Here is a 16,658-nt window from a genome sequence, read left to right as displayed (position 1 = left end):
AGAAAATGTTTACCAAAGTGATATACATGGATTTTACTAAGCACAGAGGGGAAAAAAATTAACACCTCATCAATTTTTGATTATCTGTCCTAATGGACGAGATGAGAAAACTCAAATTATGGTTAATTCTCCAATCACTAATTTTGGGGCTTGAAATTGCCATGAGACTTGCAATCAGAGGAGGAGGCAGAGAAATTATGTCCAGTGTTTTCACAGAGGAGGGGAGGTGGGGAGAGACCCTGGGTATGAGGAGCCCATCTACATAGGAGAAGATTCATAGACCATTGAGAGTTGACCACTGCTCTGCTCTGGACCACAAGTAGACGGCTAGTTAGTTCGGTTTGGGTTTTGGTTTTGGTTTGGTTTGGTTGACTGATTCTTTTCAGCAACTCTACTGTATAGTTTTTTTCCCTTTAAGTTTGGTTTACCTATTACAAACAAAAAATACTCTTATTTAAAAGGAAAATGCAATGAAATGTGTCCCCAAGCTTTTTTTCCTAAATTGACTTACTCTAGCAAAGCAATTAAGTAGACGTTTATCAAAGTCATCTGTCACTCTGCCACCATATTGTACTTCTCCTATCATGTACCGGACCGTACTCCATGATACACCCTTTAGTAAAAATAAAAACAGAGTTATTCATTGTCAATCCAAATGAATAATTCTAAACATTTCAGAGCTTTCCTTAGAGCAAAGGTCTGGAAAAGGAAGCACTAGCATTTAAAATCACTCATTATCTTACATTAATAACTCCTTTGCTATCACATGATTGGAACTGCTATTGTTTGCTCACCAAAGAAAAATCTACAATACTAAACATTGGTGGATACATTGCTCACTGATTACTTAAAAGAGGGACAGAACAGCTATTTTTCACTCTGTGGATGTAATTACCTATAATACTCATTATAGTAATGCCAAGCCGTTAGAGAAGAAAAAAGTCATGTTTAGTGAAGAAATAAGAAAAATCAAGTAATCAGTGCTTTAAAATACTTTCTTAGTAATGTATTTTCTGAATAGGTATGAGAACAACTAGAAAATTATTCATTCACAAGATTTTTCTACAAGGTAATCCTTTGCTGTCTCAATCTGTGAGCTGTAACTACATCAAAGTATTTATTAATTTCCACAGCAATCTTATACTAGCACTACATTTCAGATATTAATAGTTTCTTTATTTTAAAAAAAACTTTTCAATATATTTGGGGTAGAAGAAGTAAGGATGCTTGATTTTTATTTGCTTTTAGTTAAAATTTTATTTTTCAGCTTCGTTGACTTTCAAAGCAACTATTTCAAAGTTACCGTTATTTGTATATACCAAAATGATAAATAATTACAGAATATGAACTCATATGATATAATTTCTCATCAAAATGTCATATTCAATTTAATACCCCTTTGTAATTTCAAGGAAAATTGATGGTTTGATGCTAGATTTCCCACCTGCTCAGAGAAAAATTCGTCATGGTTCACCCTCACCATACTGATGCCGCAGTGTCTATAATTATCTTCAAGATCTACTATGAGAAGGAAGCAAGGGAGAAGCAGCAGGAAACTGGTGTATACTGGGCTGTTATTGGGTGCCATATACCGTGCTTTCACAAATGCTCACTCATTGTTTCTCACAGAAACCATGGCCACTTTATAGATGAGGAAACAGGCTCGAGAGCCTACTAAACTTGCTCAAGCTCACAGAAAAAATAGATTTCCAACCCTTTATGACACGTGTGAAAGGACAACTGGGTTTGTGTTCTTGCTGTGTGACCTTGAGGAAGTCCCTTGTTCTCTCTTGTCTGTTACCTCATCCATAAAATGGGGATAATAGTAATGCCTTCTGTGTCTACCTCACGGAGTTATGAAAATAAAAATGAGATCCTGCATACTTGAGCACTTTGAAAACTGTCAAGTGCTAAATAATGATCAGTGACCACTATTAGAGATTATTGCTATGTATAAGCAAAAGCTTGAAAGTCTGATAAGATGTGACAAGGTGAAAAGGAACTTTCACAGGGGCTGGGAGATAACATCTTCACTTCAAAGAGGCACGAAAGAAGAAAAGTTTGATTTAAGGTACACATTCTTTTGAAGCGCACTGTGGCCCTTGGGTGTGATATGAGGAAGGCTGTGATGTTTCTCAACACACTGCGTTTCTTCATTAGTGGTCCGCCTCTGTTCTGTATGTGGTAGAGACACAAGTGTGAGACAGGGTCCGAATGCACTCCTGTGGGCAGTAAGTGTGTGAGTGGAAATGGCTGGACCAGTAAACAGCTGACTGGAATGAGCAGTCCCTTTTGGGGAGGTGGGGGGACCCCAGCAAGTTCACTGCATATCACAGATTGAAAATGTCTGTAGGACCTTGGCTTAAGGAGAGCAATAAAAATAGAAAAAAGAAACAATTTCACTCACTTTTTTAATATCACATTCATCAAGGTGATTCTGAATAAACTGAACACTGGCTGTAAAGTCAGCAGAGTTGAATTCATAGGGAATATTCCATCCTAAGGGACCAAATTTGCGTCGCTCCTTAAAAACACCAAAGAAAAGTCAGTATGGAGTGAGATTTTAAAATTGTATGCAGCTATTTCCTTTTATTAGTAGTAGTAAAACATGAAGTACAATAAAATTAAGGCATGATATAGAAATAAGTTGACATCATAGAAAAGCAGTGTACAATTTCGGGTATATTAACCATCAGAAATATCGTTCCATGGCTCTATAGCCAGATGGTTGACAAGAACAAATCTCCACATGTTTGCCCAATGAGAGTTCTTGGGTTTAAAAAAAACAGTCTAGGTCTCGATTGCCAACTCAAAAAAATGTGGTAGGTGCTCAATAAATGTCTGTTGAATGAATTCATTTATTCTAAATTGGACTCTTGGAAAGAAAGTTTCAAATGTTAAACCTAAGGGTTTGAATTTTTGTTTGTCAAGTTGAATAACTTCAGCACTCAAGAGTATTTAGACTCCCTGCTAGTTTCATTTTGTAATTTCGCAATTTCCGATTTTGAAGACTAAGAATTTCTATTGCAAAACATGACACGCTGTCTTAAAACTTTCACATTGCCTTCATTTGTTCTCTCCCATGAACCAGTGACTAACAGTTTTGAATTGCCAAGTCACCCATAAATAATCAAACTGGGCTCAGATCAAATGATTCAATTGCCTTGATATTCTGGAGACCATTCTAAAGGTATGTAAGTGTTGGAACTGATCATTCCAGGCCCTGATTACCTAGCAACCCACATAGATTAACTCAAATGTTACCATACCGTCATCTTGCCCTGCCTCAGCACACAATCTCTCTCTACGGAAGGTCCAATTGTTTATTGGGGTTAGCTCCTAGGCCTCTGAGCCTAGTACCTGAGGTGGGGACTTCTATGGAATGTAAAATCCTGATACACCTATGGGAAGACGTAATTCTACTTCTCTATCTCTACATATACACAGTCATGCATTGCTTAACAGCAGGGATATGTTCTGAGAACACATCATTAGGCAATTTCGCCATTCTGGAGTCATCATGGAGGGCACTTACACAAACCTGGATGGTATAGCCTACTACACACCAAGGCTAAACGGTAAGAATCCAATGAGACCATCATCATACATGTGGTCTGTCGTTGACCACAGTGTCATTATGTGGCAAGTGATTGTATTAGTTTTTCTTTCCTTTTTTGCCTTTCTCAACCCAACACACACACACACACACATTGTTGACACAAGCCATTCCAATAATTCTTACTGCAGCTGCTCCATGCTTTAGATACTCAATAATATCACTATTTAAAGTTATCTAAATGAATTTTAGTTTAGACAAGTTCATGGACAGGTCAGAGAAGAAATTCAGAAAGCAAGAAGGCTTAATTACTGATTTTTAGGATATGATTTTTAAATATTAGGCATACCGTGAAAATTAATGAGTCTAGATGTTCTGGCCCTAGGAGTTCAGACTGAGGGCAAACAAATAACTCTTAAAATGTAAACTACTCCCATTACCTCTAGACCTGTACTTCTTTAGGGTAGGTTGTCAGGTGTTAGACATTTGTCTGGTGTGACTCCCACGCCCACACTTTACCTAATTAGATCAAAGGTGGACAACCAGCCCAGGAGGAGCCAATCAGATTCCTTCTCCCAGGAATTTAGAGTAAGGGTTCAGACTTGCTTTCCAGAGTTATCCTAGTCAGAGCTTAAACCAAGGAGACTTGTGAACACAGGAGCTGTGAAGCACCATCTTCGACCTTGAACAGAGAAAGTGAGAAGGAGCAGAGGTGCAGCCTTGACAGGAGGAGAGACCTGTGGTGTCCCAGGTGCAAGAGCGGGGAGCCTTGGTTCCTAAAGGTGTGAGCTTCACTTGATGGCTTTCTGCTTCCTGGTCTCAGCATTCAAGTTGCCTTGCTTTGTTTGTCTAGTTGTTTCATGTTGAAATATGTGGTCTTGTAACCAGATTTTGAGCCTTGATGGTGAAAACCTGTCTCCCATTTTTGTCTCCCCTTTTGCAACTGCACCTTGGGGAAAGGCTCATGGTTGTCTAATAAACAGCAGTTGATTATTGTTAGACTAAAAGGCACTCTTCCTCTCACCCTCTGTGGGGATCAATTTAGAGGCTGACATAGAGATTTGAATTTCTTGAGTGGTGCCCAGAAACATAGAGGTGAACCGCCTCCAGGTTATTCTAGGAGCAAGGGTGGGTTGGAAGGGTCTATGGGATATTAATATGAAAATGCATTCAGCTAAGCCTTGAGTCTCTGGCGTTCCTTCCATCTTGAGGACTTCAAAGAGAAGAATGCTAACCACTTATTGGTGAAATGCAAATGTTTTCTAATTTTTTAAAAAACAGAATCAACTCTGAAATAGTTCTACTTATGTTGACTCAATTTTTAAATGTTACTGTTCAGTTAGACAGGAGATTGAATGAAGAATAATTCTTTCTTTCCTATTACTGAAGCTGCTTAAATTGGCTCTATAGAATCACTCCCATTTATACGCACTGAACGATTGCAATTCACTTGCTCCTTAAAATGTGATCTTTGAAAATTGCCCCAATGCTGAAATTTGCTTCATTTTATGTTACTTCCCATCAATTTTCATTTAAAGCATTCACTTTTTAGGTTGGTTTACTAAAGTCATAGACTGTTTAGCATATCTTGGGGAAAAAAAGTCAAAATCTTGGTGGGTGTCTTTTCCTTCACAAATGAAGTCATTTCACTTTCTTGCTACTTTTTTTGAGACTCACTAATCTCTCTAAATGACAATAAACAAAAAAACCCCTGAATTATCAGCTTGGATTACTATCAGGAATGATTCAAACCACTAGGGCCTAAGAACTCATTCAGAAGCTCAAAAGCAGGGAACTTTGCTAGAATTTGGAATATTTGGAATATTGAGTCTTTTTAGTCCAATCAGTATTTTTGAAACTGTGAAATGAGTCCTACGTGATATAATAGAAAAATTTTTGAATCAGTGTATTTTCAAAAGGTTTTAATTTCGTTGAGAAAATAAGACCTAGAAATAAGGAAAGGACAATGTGACAGTGAGCATAATTAACTGTCAAAATTTAATAGATGATAAGCCTGAAGAAAAAGACATTCAATCAGAGGCTTCTGGAAAGAACGAAACTGAAGCTGGTCTTTGAAAAGAAGGGAGAAAAGACTTCTGGGCTTGGTGAAGGCCATGAGCAAAGATAGGAACGCAAAGCTCACGATGCATCCAGAAGGAGTTTTCAGGTAGATGGTTCTACTGCAGCAGAGGGCAACCCCTAGGGAGTAGCTGGAACCATGTGCTCAGGTGATGACTCAAGGATGGAATGTAGACAGACTGAATGTCAGGATAGAGAGCCAAAACCAAACTCAAGACAAGGGAGTTATTATCCATTACTAAGATGAAGAGTTATGATTTTAGGAAGAATAGTCTACTCCTTACTGAATTTAATGAATACAATTTTTTCCCTTTATTCCAAAAAATATACAAAACACAGAACTGTTAGTGACGTATGGAAAACTGGATTCCTCCCTTAGAACTCTGAAGAAAAGTCGCTCAACGGAATCATCACTTTAATGATGGCAAAGCTATTTTCAATTTTATGGTAGGTTCTACTTCAGCCCAATGATCCTACCTCCCACAGGCCCATGCAGAATCACTTCAGTCACATCTTCAAATCAAGGCTGTCTTTGGAGCACCACATCCTATTTATTTAATAACTGGAGATAACATAAAATGAAAAAATACAATGCATACTAGACAATATAAGAGAAACTTTAACAGGTGAAAATAATTAACAGAAATGGCCAGAGCCACTGGGAAACACTACAGAGCAAAGTGTAGAAGATCTTTTTAAAAACCTGTGTCATATTATTGTAATTATTCTGAATACGTTTAAATTAAGAACTCAATAATCACGCTCCTCAAAGCAAGAAGTTTATATACACTATTAAACTTGAAGGGAGTGTTTGTCAAGGCTCAAACTTTAGAAAGAAAACAAAATGTAGGAGAAGGAAACATTTTTCTGAATAAAGACCTGCTCATAGTGGAATTCCCTGGCTGCTATTGATATGGCCATTTTTATTTAATATTTAAATTATTTCTAAGAGCCGTGATAAAATTTCCAAGTTTGCAACTGCCTCTGCAGGCCCTGAGAGCTCCTAATCAATCTCTTTAGCAAAAAACCTCAAAGAGTTGGGTATAAGCTGTTAGAAAAGTCCCAAATGTGGGCCACAATGTGGGCATGCCAAGGTGATGGGGAGAAAATTCCAAACCATGAAAAGGATGTAAAAATGACTAAAGACTCCTCCCTTAAGGGCAATGTCTGTTTGGCAGTTATTCTCAACTGTTGTTGCATGTTAGAATCACTTGGGAAGTTTTTAAAAGGACTGAGCACCCCACCCCATCATCTCCTCCCGGGGTTTCCGAGGCCCAGGTAATGGGTACGTTGGGACAATGGGCAATGGTACATTAACCATTAATAGGAAAAAACCAGAAAACATTATTCTGACCTTCCACAGGAGGTGTTGAGAGGAGACTACAAATGTAATTATTAAGTTTCAAAAGACCAAGACTTTGGAGGAAGATGTATTTAAAATTAAAATCCTGAAGGGTGAACATGGGCTTGCTTTGAAACCCAGAATGATGTTATGCTGGAGTTTCTGGGAAACCATAGAGAGACAATACTGAGTTCCCTTGAGACTCATCTTCAAGACGATTCGGAAATCTCCTCAAGGAGTAGTGGACAAATGGAGCCGAGGCATGCACCAGGGCACCGAGAAGGCAAGGCTCCCAGGGCGAGGGCAGGAGGGCTGGCTGGCAAAGAGAGACATCACCAGACTGCAGTAAGAGCAGCTGCTGCTGCAGTAACTTCCTGGCCTATGAGGATGGTAAGTTCCTGGAGGAGAGGGGAGGGAGGCCGGGAGAGTTTGGAGCAAGCAGAGCTCAGGGCAGAACTGGCTTGTGCATCTATGCAAGTTCCCATGGCAGCACCCAGGGCACCCTCCTACTGAGTAAGCCTGCTCCCACCTCACCGACCGACAGAACAAATCACACCTTCCACCACTCTTCTACCCAAGAAAGTTGTCCTTGACCAGCCAAATCTACTTCTTATGCAAGAGGCAGGGTGCTCATTCTGTTGTCTGTACCAATGAGTAGGGTCCACATAAAACATGATGCCCTTGGGCAGGGGTGAGCTGATAGCATGATGCCAAAACATAACTTAGTACGAGAAATTACGCTGGGGGACATCCAACTCTCACATTTTACCACTAGGTTCCCCATTCTAATGCGTGATGGACTCCAGCATGAACTCCTCCCCAGCTCTGAAGCTTCAGATTGTGTGACATGAGCCAGTTCCCTGTTCTTTTTTTCAGTCTCTTCAAGGACAAAATATATACACCATGTTTGTAGAAAGCAAGAGATATCTAGGTTAATTTGGAGGCATCAATTAATCAATTAACAAATGAAGTATTCGGCTATCATGTCCGACACTAGAGAAATATAAGTCACAATCTGTCCAAATCCAGAACAGTCCCTCCCATCGCAGTTGTGCCTCAAACTCTACTGAGCACACGAGTCACTTGGGCATCTTATTACAATGCAGGCTCTGACTCAGCAGGTCTGCGATGGGGCCTCAGATTCATCTCTTACAAACTCCCAAGTGAGGCACATGCTGCTGGCGCGGGACCAAAAGCCCCTAAAGAACTTTGGATCTTTCTGTCAATCTGACTCTATCCTAACCAAATAAGAGAAAATATTTGGACAATATCACAGTAAATCTTTCTGAAATTGATGAAAAAAGAACAGAGGAAACTATGTTTGAATTATCTGCACTCCCCACATAGCCACAGAACGGGATAACAGAATGTTAGAAATGGGAAAAATCTTGAAAGATCACCTCCTTCCGCCTCTAGACACACAGATGGGGAAACAGAAGCCTTGAGAGGGACATAACAACCTCACAGAGCTAATGGGCTTCACAGCGAGTCTAACGCCCAGGACTGCGATTCTCCATGGAGTGCTCTTTCCAGCACACCATGACTGGATTTTAAGAGATATTCAACCTTTAGCTTCACAGCCCTAGCAGTGGAGACTTTTTTCTGTTTTAACCCAAATACACGTGATGTTAAGTGCGAGCATTTTGGCTCCATGACTAAACCGTGGTCCTCTTGTTCTTCTGTTTAGTGGTTGGCTAATGGCCACTAAAAACACAGGTTGCCGCACAGACTGTATGGAAAATACCCCCAATCATCTCCCCGTGATAAGCACAGTGGAAGAGTTGAATCATCACCACTGAGAACAGAATCATAAAATATATTATTTGTGAATTGAGAATTAAATAACAGAGTTAAAGCAATATTTGTATTAGAGCGTGATAAGGTCTAGCAAAGCGAGCAATTCCCAGATAAGAATGTATGAAATAGACTTCAGTGACTTGGAAGCTGTAATTTACAATCCAAAGGCCACAACGGAACTTAGTGAAAATAACTGCCCACAAAGCCTTTAACCTGATTTTAACTCCCTCAGGGTTCGGGGACAGATAAACACCAGCTAGTCCTCTCTACACGGCCCTCTCTGCTGGGCAACATGGAACCTGGTAAAGTGGTAGAGACAATGAACCTAGGGTAAATATGCCCAGTATTTTCTGGGGTGAGCACCAAATTCCCATCCACCTTTAAGCAGGGTGGGGAGAGATTAGGTGAAGCTCTTGCACCCCCATGCACAGCTAAAGCACGCCTCCTGGGACCAGCCAGTTAACTGTTTTGTCTTCACTCCAGCCTCAGGGAAGGAAGACATGTAGGAAGGGGTTAAAGGAGGCTCTTCATCTCTCTGTGAAATCAAGAAGTGGATCCAGTACATTAAAATGATACAGTTTTCAAATGCAGAACACATATAAAATTCAAAAATAGAACAAAACAATGAAAAAATCCCATAGATAAGTTGCTGGGTAGCCAAAAAATTATTAAATTACTATATAAGTGGGGTTTGCCTGGTGGTATAGTGGTTAAGTTCAACCTGCTCCACTTCAGTGGCCCAGGTGCGTGGGTTGCGGTGCCTGGCGTGGACATACACAGTTCATCAAGCTATGCTGTGGTGACAACCACATACAAAATAGAGGAAGATTGGCACAGATGTTAGCTCAGGGCCAATCTTCCTCACCACACACACACACACATGCGTGCACACAGTACTATATAGGTAGATAGCAAAAGCAAAGAGCAAACTACCTGAGAAAGACAAGTGACCACTGTTACTCCTCCTCCCAACACCACCACCAATTTCACTAGCGGGGAGTAGGCTCAAAACTTGGAGTATTTACTTCCAAGGCAGGCAGTGTGGGGCTTGACCCCTAGGTCTACCGTCTGCGAAGTGGACTTAACTTCTCTGAGTCTCAATTTCCTCGTTTCTCAAACGGCGATAGTCCTACCGTGAAATGTGTCGCTAGTATGACACGAGACGGTGTACATAACATTCCTGGCCAGCATAGGCACTTTCAAAACCAAGCTCCTATCGTAATAATCTCTTTGCTCATCCCACAAATATTTACTGAGCTCTGGCAATGCCCCAGAAGCGGCTGTGACAGAGGAGATACAGCAGTTATAAAAAGACAAAGTCTTTGCCCAGGAGTTTTACATTCTAATGGCCAGGGTGGGGACAGGGCAGGAGGACACATTCAGTATATAAACAAATATATACTATGCCAGGTGGGGAAAAGCGTTATCAGGGGGAAAAAATCAGAGCAAGGAGAGCAGACAGTGCAGCAATGAGGCAACACAGCATTAGCATCCCCTAAACGTGAAAACTGCTCTCAAAAGTTACCTGCACGGTGGAGTGTAAAAATGCTACCGTGTAAAGCATTGGCTTCCACATGGGTAAATTACTGACATCCAGAAGGTCTTGATTAATTCCCGCAAATGTTCTCTTCAACCCTGCGCGTACACCTTGGGGTGGCTCATTAGTGAATTTGAGAGAAGTCTGTCATAAAAAGCAAACAGTAGTTTAGGTTCTATAAATTATTGTAAAGGATAAAATAGACATTATAATACATCAGACAACAATATGTTTATGGTACATAAAATGAGGGCTGAAATTCAGCACTGTGTAAACTAATGGCGTTAATCAGAGCCGAAACCCAATAAATTAGTACTGAGTCTTATAACTCTTCTGTAGAAATACTTGCTATATAATCTGGGTGATTCTAACCAAGATTTTGACAATTATAGTATAAGATTTTGCAGAGTAGACTTTACTGGACCAAAAAGTCCTGCTGTGTTTCCATCTTTCAATAATGCCAATTATGCCATTTTATTCATATAACTCTCAAGGAAAAGACACTTATCTCATAGTAACCAACCTGAAGCAATGTAATTGGAAATCGATCGTGGGGCTCGGTCGTTATCCATACCCGGAAAGAATCATCGCTGGCTTCAGTGGTAATTAATGTCTCTAGTAATTCTTCCATAAATTCTAGGCCAAGGTGACAATTTTGCAGTAATACCCAGCCACCCTGTATTCAAAAATGATTTCATATTAATTTCTTGCGACTTTTTTATGATTTTAATAAAACCAACTGTACAAAACTGTACACATTTTTTAAAGCATTGCTTAGAGCATGTGAATATTTTGCTTTCAGCACATGTTTTTAATAAAATTAGTATACGTCGATAGAATCATTTCTCCTGCTACTCCTAAAACTGATTACTTGAAATCAAGTGAGTTCAAAATGATTGTATTCTGCCACCCCTCGTTCAGAAGGGAACAGAAATTAAAACTTGAAGTCAGACTTGTGTGAGTACAGTGTGTGCACCATCTAATGGTGGGAATGAGTATTCTGGAATTTGTTAACAAACTGTCCTGCCTAAGGTGAATCAGAACGCACTCCAAAACCAAGTCGTCCATAGTTACAAAGAGGGATGCACGTTATCTCACGGAAGTTGGACACAAAACATCTGGTGACGTTTGCTACCATAATACTAAACCCTATTCTTGTCATCACTCTTCCCATAAATTCCTGAAACCACAAAATATTGAGCACTATCTAAATACTTGATAAAACTACCCTTAACAAGTCACATGACCATCCCTGCTCCATGGGAACACAGTTTATAAACCAGACAACGTTTTGCTACCTTATATAACAAGATCAGATACTTCCAGCTACAAAATATTGAGCACCACAGATACATAGTCAGGCTCATGTATTACGCCTTCTACTGTAAGAGAAAATACAACTCAGACTGGCCTAAACAGCAAGTGTGTTATTCTGGACAACTGCAGTGTCTAGAGGAAGATGGACTTCACGGTTAGCTTGTGTCATTGTGGATCCAGTCAGTTTCTGGTTCCCCACTCTGCATCCTACAACGTCAGCTTTATCCTACATCTGGCGTTCCTCAAGCTGCAATGTGGCCGCACCTGTTCATCGGGGGCTTTTTTCTGACAGTGGCATTATTATCAATACTTATAGCACTTTGAGAAACAGAACGTGAAAGTTATAAAAGCTAGTATTTCAAAGAACGTTAATGTGGATGCAGTATTTAAATTAAAAAGTTTCTCACTCACGGAAACTAGAGAAATTATTTAAGGCCCAAAGTTGAACTGTCAAGTCACTCAATAGAGTGAATTATTTGATCTGAGTAAAAATAATTATATATAATTGCTTTGATATCTATAAATTAAATACAATATATTACTGAATTTAACTATGTGATAAATATTAAGGCTTAGGGCACTTAAGAATTAATGACTAGCTTGAAAATTTGATGACCCAAGCGGAGTTTTAGCCCATTAACCCTCTCTAGTCATTAATTCCCAGGGAAAAGCTGCACCAAAGTTGCTATAGACATTATGACATCAAAGGCTTAAAAATAAACCAAGATCTTATTTTATTTTTATAAATGGGGCAGTTACTTATTACAGTTGAAATTGCCATCTACCAAGCATTTCTAGAAAATTAATGTCCTGTGTATTTATTAGGTGTGATGGAAAATATTTCTCAACACTCCGTCCAGCTTGCAATTTTCAGTAAAAAACATTATCAATATTTTAACATAAAGTTCTCAAATATTTCTTATTTGCCTGAAATTATTCATTAATGAAAAATGAAAGTCTGACTTTTAAACGAAAATTGAAATGTAACTGTCTCAATCTGTCACTTCTTAAGCACAATCTATTAATATTGATCATGAAATTCTGAGACTGCTAGAGTTGCATCCTTAGTAACCAGAAAGTGTATCTTCCAAATTGTCAAAAAGAAATATGTAGTGTAAAAAAAAATGGAGCATATACTATAGAATATGGAACAATCTTTTTATGGGGATGTTAGGAGCAAACTAGGTTGAGGTTTAAAATTCACAGGTAATCAAAGGTTGTCTATATACACATAAACAAAAATGGAAAATAATGATTGAGCAGCACACGCATCACTGTGGGGGTCCTAGGTGGACATGACGGCCGGAGGGACAATAGCAAGAATGTCGCATTTGGGGTAAGTGTCCCTTGCTACACACCTGCTGCATTGACATCTGAATCAGCTTTCGAGCATGAACTTCTTGTCCTTGCCCCATTGAGATAGTTCTGCATTCTGTAACACAGGAGAAGGATCGCTATGATAAAACGTGAAGTTATAACAGGATTAGAACAAAAATTAATTTCTGAATGGTCACAGCCTCCCTCCCTCTGTGGCTTCTAAGAAGAAAACTTTGTTATTCAAACAGGTCTGGCCTTTGGTTGTGTTGACGAGAGAAATAAGTGGAGTGGACACTGGAGGACCACCTGGAAAAGTAGGGACGGGGGAGAGAGACAAAGGGTGCAAGGCTGGGTGGGCTTTTAGAGAGTTTTTGCATCTTTGGAGACAATGAGAAGGAAGATTGATGGTGGGAGAGGCAGCTACAATATTATCATGGGTATTTAGAGGAAAAGAGAATTTTTAAATTTTGTTATATGTTTTGATCTGAAATCTCCTTTGGTGTTTTACAGGTGCTGCAGTAAAGATTTAATTGGCTTTTTATTCTTTTCTGATGTCAGGCTGGCAGTTTCTTCTGTTTGTCGGTTTTGGTTTTGTTTGCAAGTCTGTCTATTTCCTGAGAGGGAACTCGAGGCAGCTCAGCCCTGTGAGAGCAACATTCAGGGGCAACTGCTCCTCAGATCATCACCACCTTGGACTGAGCGTGAAGAGAAGGTGGAGACCACTTCAAGATCAGAGTTGTGATTATAACTCAGGGAAGAATACACTATTTAGGCTCATCAGTGAATTTGATGTTATAGGCAGAGAACCACACTTATGCCCTGACATGTGAATTCACTAAATTAAAGAAGTCTATGGATCATGATTGTGAAAACGGAATTGGAAATTAACTTTTTTTTAAAGATTTTATTTTTTCCTTTTTCTCCTCAAAGCCCCCCAGTACATAGTTGTATATTCTTCGTTGTGGTCCTTGTAGTTGTGGCATGTGGGACGCTGCCTCAGCGTGGCTTGATGAGCAGTGCCATGTCCGCGCCCAGGATTCAAACCAACGAAACACTCGGCCGCCTGCAGCTGAGCGCACGAACTTAACCACTCGGCCATGGGGCCAGCCCCTAGAAATTAACTTTTCATCAAGGCTTTGGGGACCTAGATTTTCCTGAGTTTGAGAGGCATGATCTCAGCCCGGGAAGATGGGGTCAGTGGGGACATCGTGAACCAGTGTGTGCTTTTGCCCTGATCTACTGGATGAGCCTGAATCTTCAGAGACACAGACCACTGTAGTTGGGCAAACAATGAGGCTGAATTGGGAACTGCTGGTAGAGGCTACAAAGGACTGGAGAAATCCATGGGGTAGGAAGGGAAATACATCAGGAACCAGAGAAGAAGCTGTCAGGATACACCATTTAAATGCCACCAGCTGGTTAATAACCAGAGATTCCATTAGGGTTTACAAGGCGCAACATTAAGGATTATTCACGGACTCAAGGCCACAGGAAGAAACTTTGCAATGGGCACCTGAGAGAGGGTGGAAGTGCACTGCTTGGAGAACCAGGAATTGCAATAGGCCAAGGGTTACTGAGCAAAGCTGGATTTTCCCACCAAAGCCCCCATGAATCTCTCCTGCTCAAGGGGATCCAGGCACTGCTCCCAGGGACGTTCAAGAAGAATCTATGCGAACTATAAAAGGAGAAGAAAGGAGAGGCGGGACTTGAATGGGAAGAGCCTCTGGATCATACAGAGGTACTGAGCCCCTCTTATTCTGACAGAATTCACAAATGTTCAATAGGTCAGTGGGGCAAGGTGTGAGAGGGACAAAAAGTAGTAACACGTGAGTGTGAGCCATAGTCTATCTCCTCTCACTTTCCAAACTCTTCTGAAATACACCTTCTCAAAGAAAGAACTGATTTTTATTCAGGTGGCTATGAGCCTGAGATTCTTCTACTGATCCAGGTAAGGGGTCAAGAGGAGACTTAGCACCATCCCTTCAAAGCATACCTGGGATCTGACCACTTCTCAACATCTCCACTTTTATTCCCCGGGTCCAAGTCACCACCACCTCTTGCCTGGATTCTTGCAACAGCCTTCTCACGGTGACCTGACTCCCACTCTTGTTCTCAGACTCTTACAACCTCCCAAAGCTGAGTCAAGAAGAAACAGACAATCTGAATAGACCAATCACAAAGAAAGAGATTGAAACAGTAATCAAAAGCATCCCAAAGAATAAAACCCCAGGACCAAATGGCTTTCCTGGGGAATTTTACCAAACTTTCAGAGAGGATTTAATACTTATCCTTCTCAAGCTATTCCAAAAACTTAGGGAAGATGGAACACTTCCTAACACATTCTATGAGACCAACATCACGCTGATACCAAAGCCTGACAAGGACAGCACGAAGAAGGAGAACTACAGGCCAATATCACTGATGAATATAGATGCAAAAATCCTCAACAAAATTTTGGCAACCCGAATTCAGCAATACATCAAAAGGATCATACATCATGATCAAGTGGGATTCATACCAGGGACACAGAGATGGTTCAACATCTGCAAATCAATCAACATGATACACCACATCAACAAACTGAGGAATAAAAACCACATGATCATCTCAATAGATGCAAAGAAAGCATTTGACAAGATCCAACAGCAATTTATGATAAAAACTCTTCACAAAATGGGGATAGAAGGAAATTGCCTCAACATAATAAAGGCCATATATGACAAACCCTCAGCCAACATACTCAGTGGGCAAAAAGTGAGCACCATCCCCCTGAGAACAGGAACAAGGCAAGGATGCCCACTATCACCACTCTTATTCAACACAGTACTGGAGGTTTGGGCCAGAGCAATTAGGCAAGAGAAAGGAATAAAAGGAATCCAAATAGGGAGCGAACAAGTGAAACTCTCACTGTTTGCAGACGACACAATCTTATATATAGAAAACCCCAAAAAATCTATTGGAAAACTAATAGAAATAATTAACAACTACAGCAAAGTTGCAGGGTACAGAATCAACTTACAAAAATCAGTTGCTTTTCTATACTCCCATAACGAACTTACAGAAAGAGAAGTCAAGAATACAATTCCATTTGCAATCGCAGCTAAAAGAATAAAGTACCTAGGAATAAATTTAACCAAGGAGCTGAAGGAATTATACAATGAATACTATAAGACATTACTGAAAGAAATTGATAATGACATAAAGAGATGGAAAGAGATTCCTTGCTCATGGATTGGAAGAATAAACATAGTTAAAATGTCCATACTACCCAAAGCAATTTACAGATTCAAGGCAATCCCAATTAGAATCCCAAGGACATTCTTCACAGAAATAGAGCAAAGAACCCCAAAATTCATATGGGGCAACAAAAGACCCTGATTTGCTAAGGCAATCCTGAGAAAAAAGAACAAAGCTGGAGGTATCACAATTCCTGACCTCAAAATTTACTACAAAGCCATGGTGATCAAAATGGCATGGTACTGGTACACAAACAGGCACATAGATCAATGGAACAGAACTGAAAGCCCAGAAATAAAACCACACATCTACGGGCAGCTAATCTTCGACAAAGGCGCCAAGAACATACAGTGGAGGAAAGATAGTCTCTTCAATAGATGGTCTTGGGAAAAATGGACAGCCAAATGCAAAAGAATGAAGGTAGACCACTATCTCACACCATACACAAAAATAAACTCGACATGGATCCAAGACTT

The 16,658-nt window shown here is 40.1% G+C and overlaps 1 protein-coding gene across 1 annotated transcript in view; it reads right to left on the bottom strand.

Moving 5' to 3' along the window:
* DNAH8 (dynein axonemal heavy chain 8) overlaps positions 1 to 16,658 on the bottom strand; it is a 283,921-nt gene that overhangs the window by 42,254 nt on the left and 225,009 nt on the right. Inside the window, exons 83-87 of the mRNA XM_070586021.1 lie at positions 12,987 to 13,060; positions 10,835 to 10,987; positions 10,300 to 10,455; positions 2,408 to 2,524; positions 512 to 613 (exon numbers count right to left, since the gene is read on the bottom strand). Coding sequence (XP_070442122.1) covers positions 512 to 613; positions 2,408 to 2,524; positions 10,300 to 10,455; positions 10,835 to 10,987; positions 12,987 to 13,060 — 602 coding nt within the window. The remainder of the gene's footprint in view (positions 1 to 511; positions 614 to 2,407; positions 2,525 to 10,299; positions 10,456 to 10,834; positions 10,988 to 12,986; positions 13,061 to 16,658) is intronic.

Source organism: Equus przewalskii, chromosome 19 (genome assembly GCF_037783145.1).
Source record: "Equus przewalskii isolate Varuska chromosome 19, EquPr2, whole genome shotgun sequence".
Classification (NCBI taxonomy): domain Eukaryota; kingdom Metazoa; phylum Chordata; class Mammalia; order Perissodactyla; family Equidae; genus Equus; species Equus przewalskii.
The sequence above is the reverse complement of the archived record's forward strand: the minus strand, read 5'-3'. Positions and strand labels throughout refer to the sequence as shown.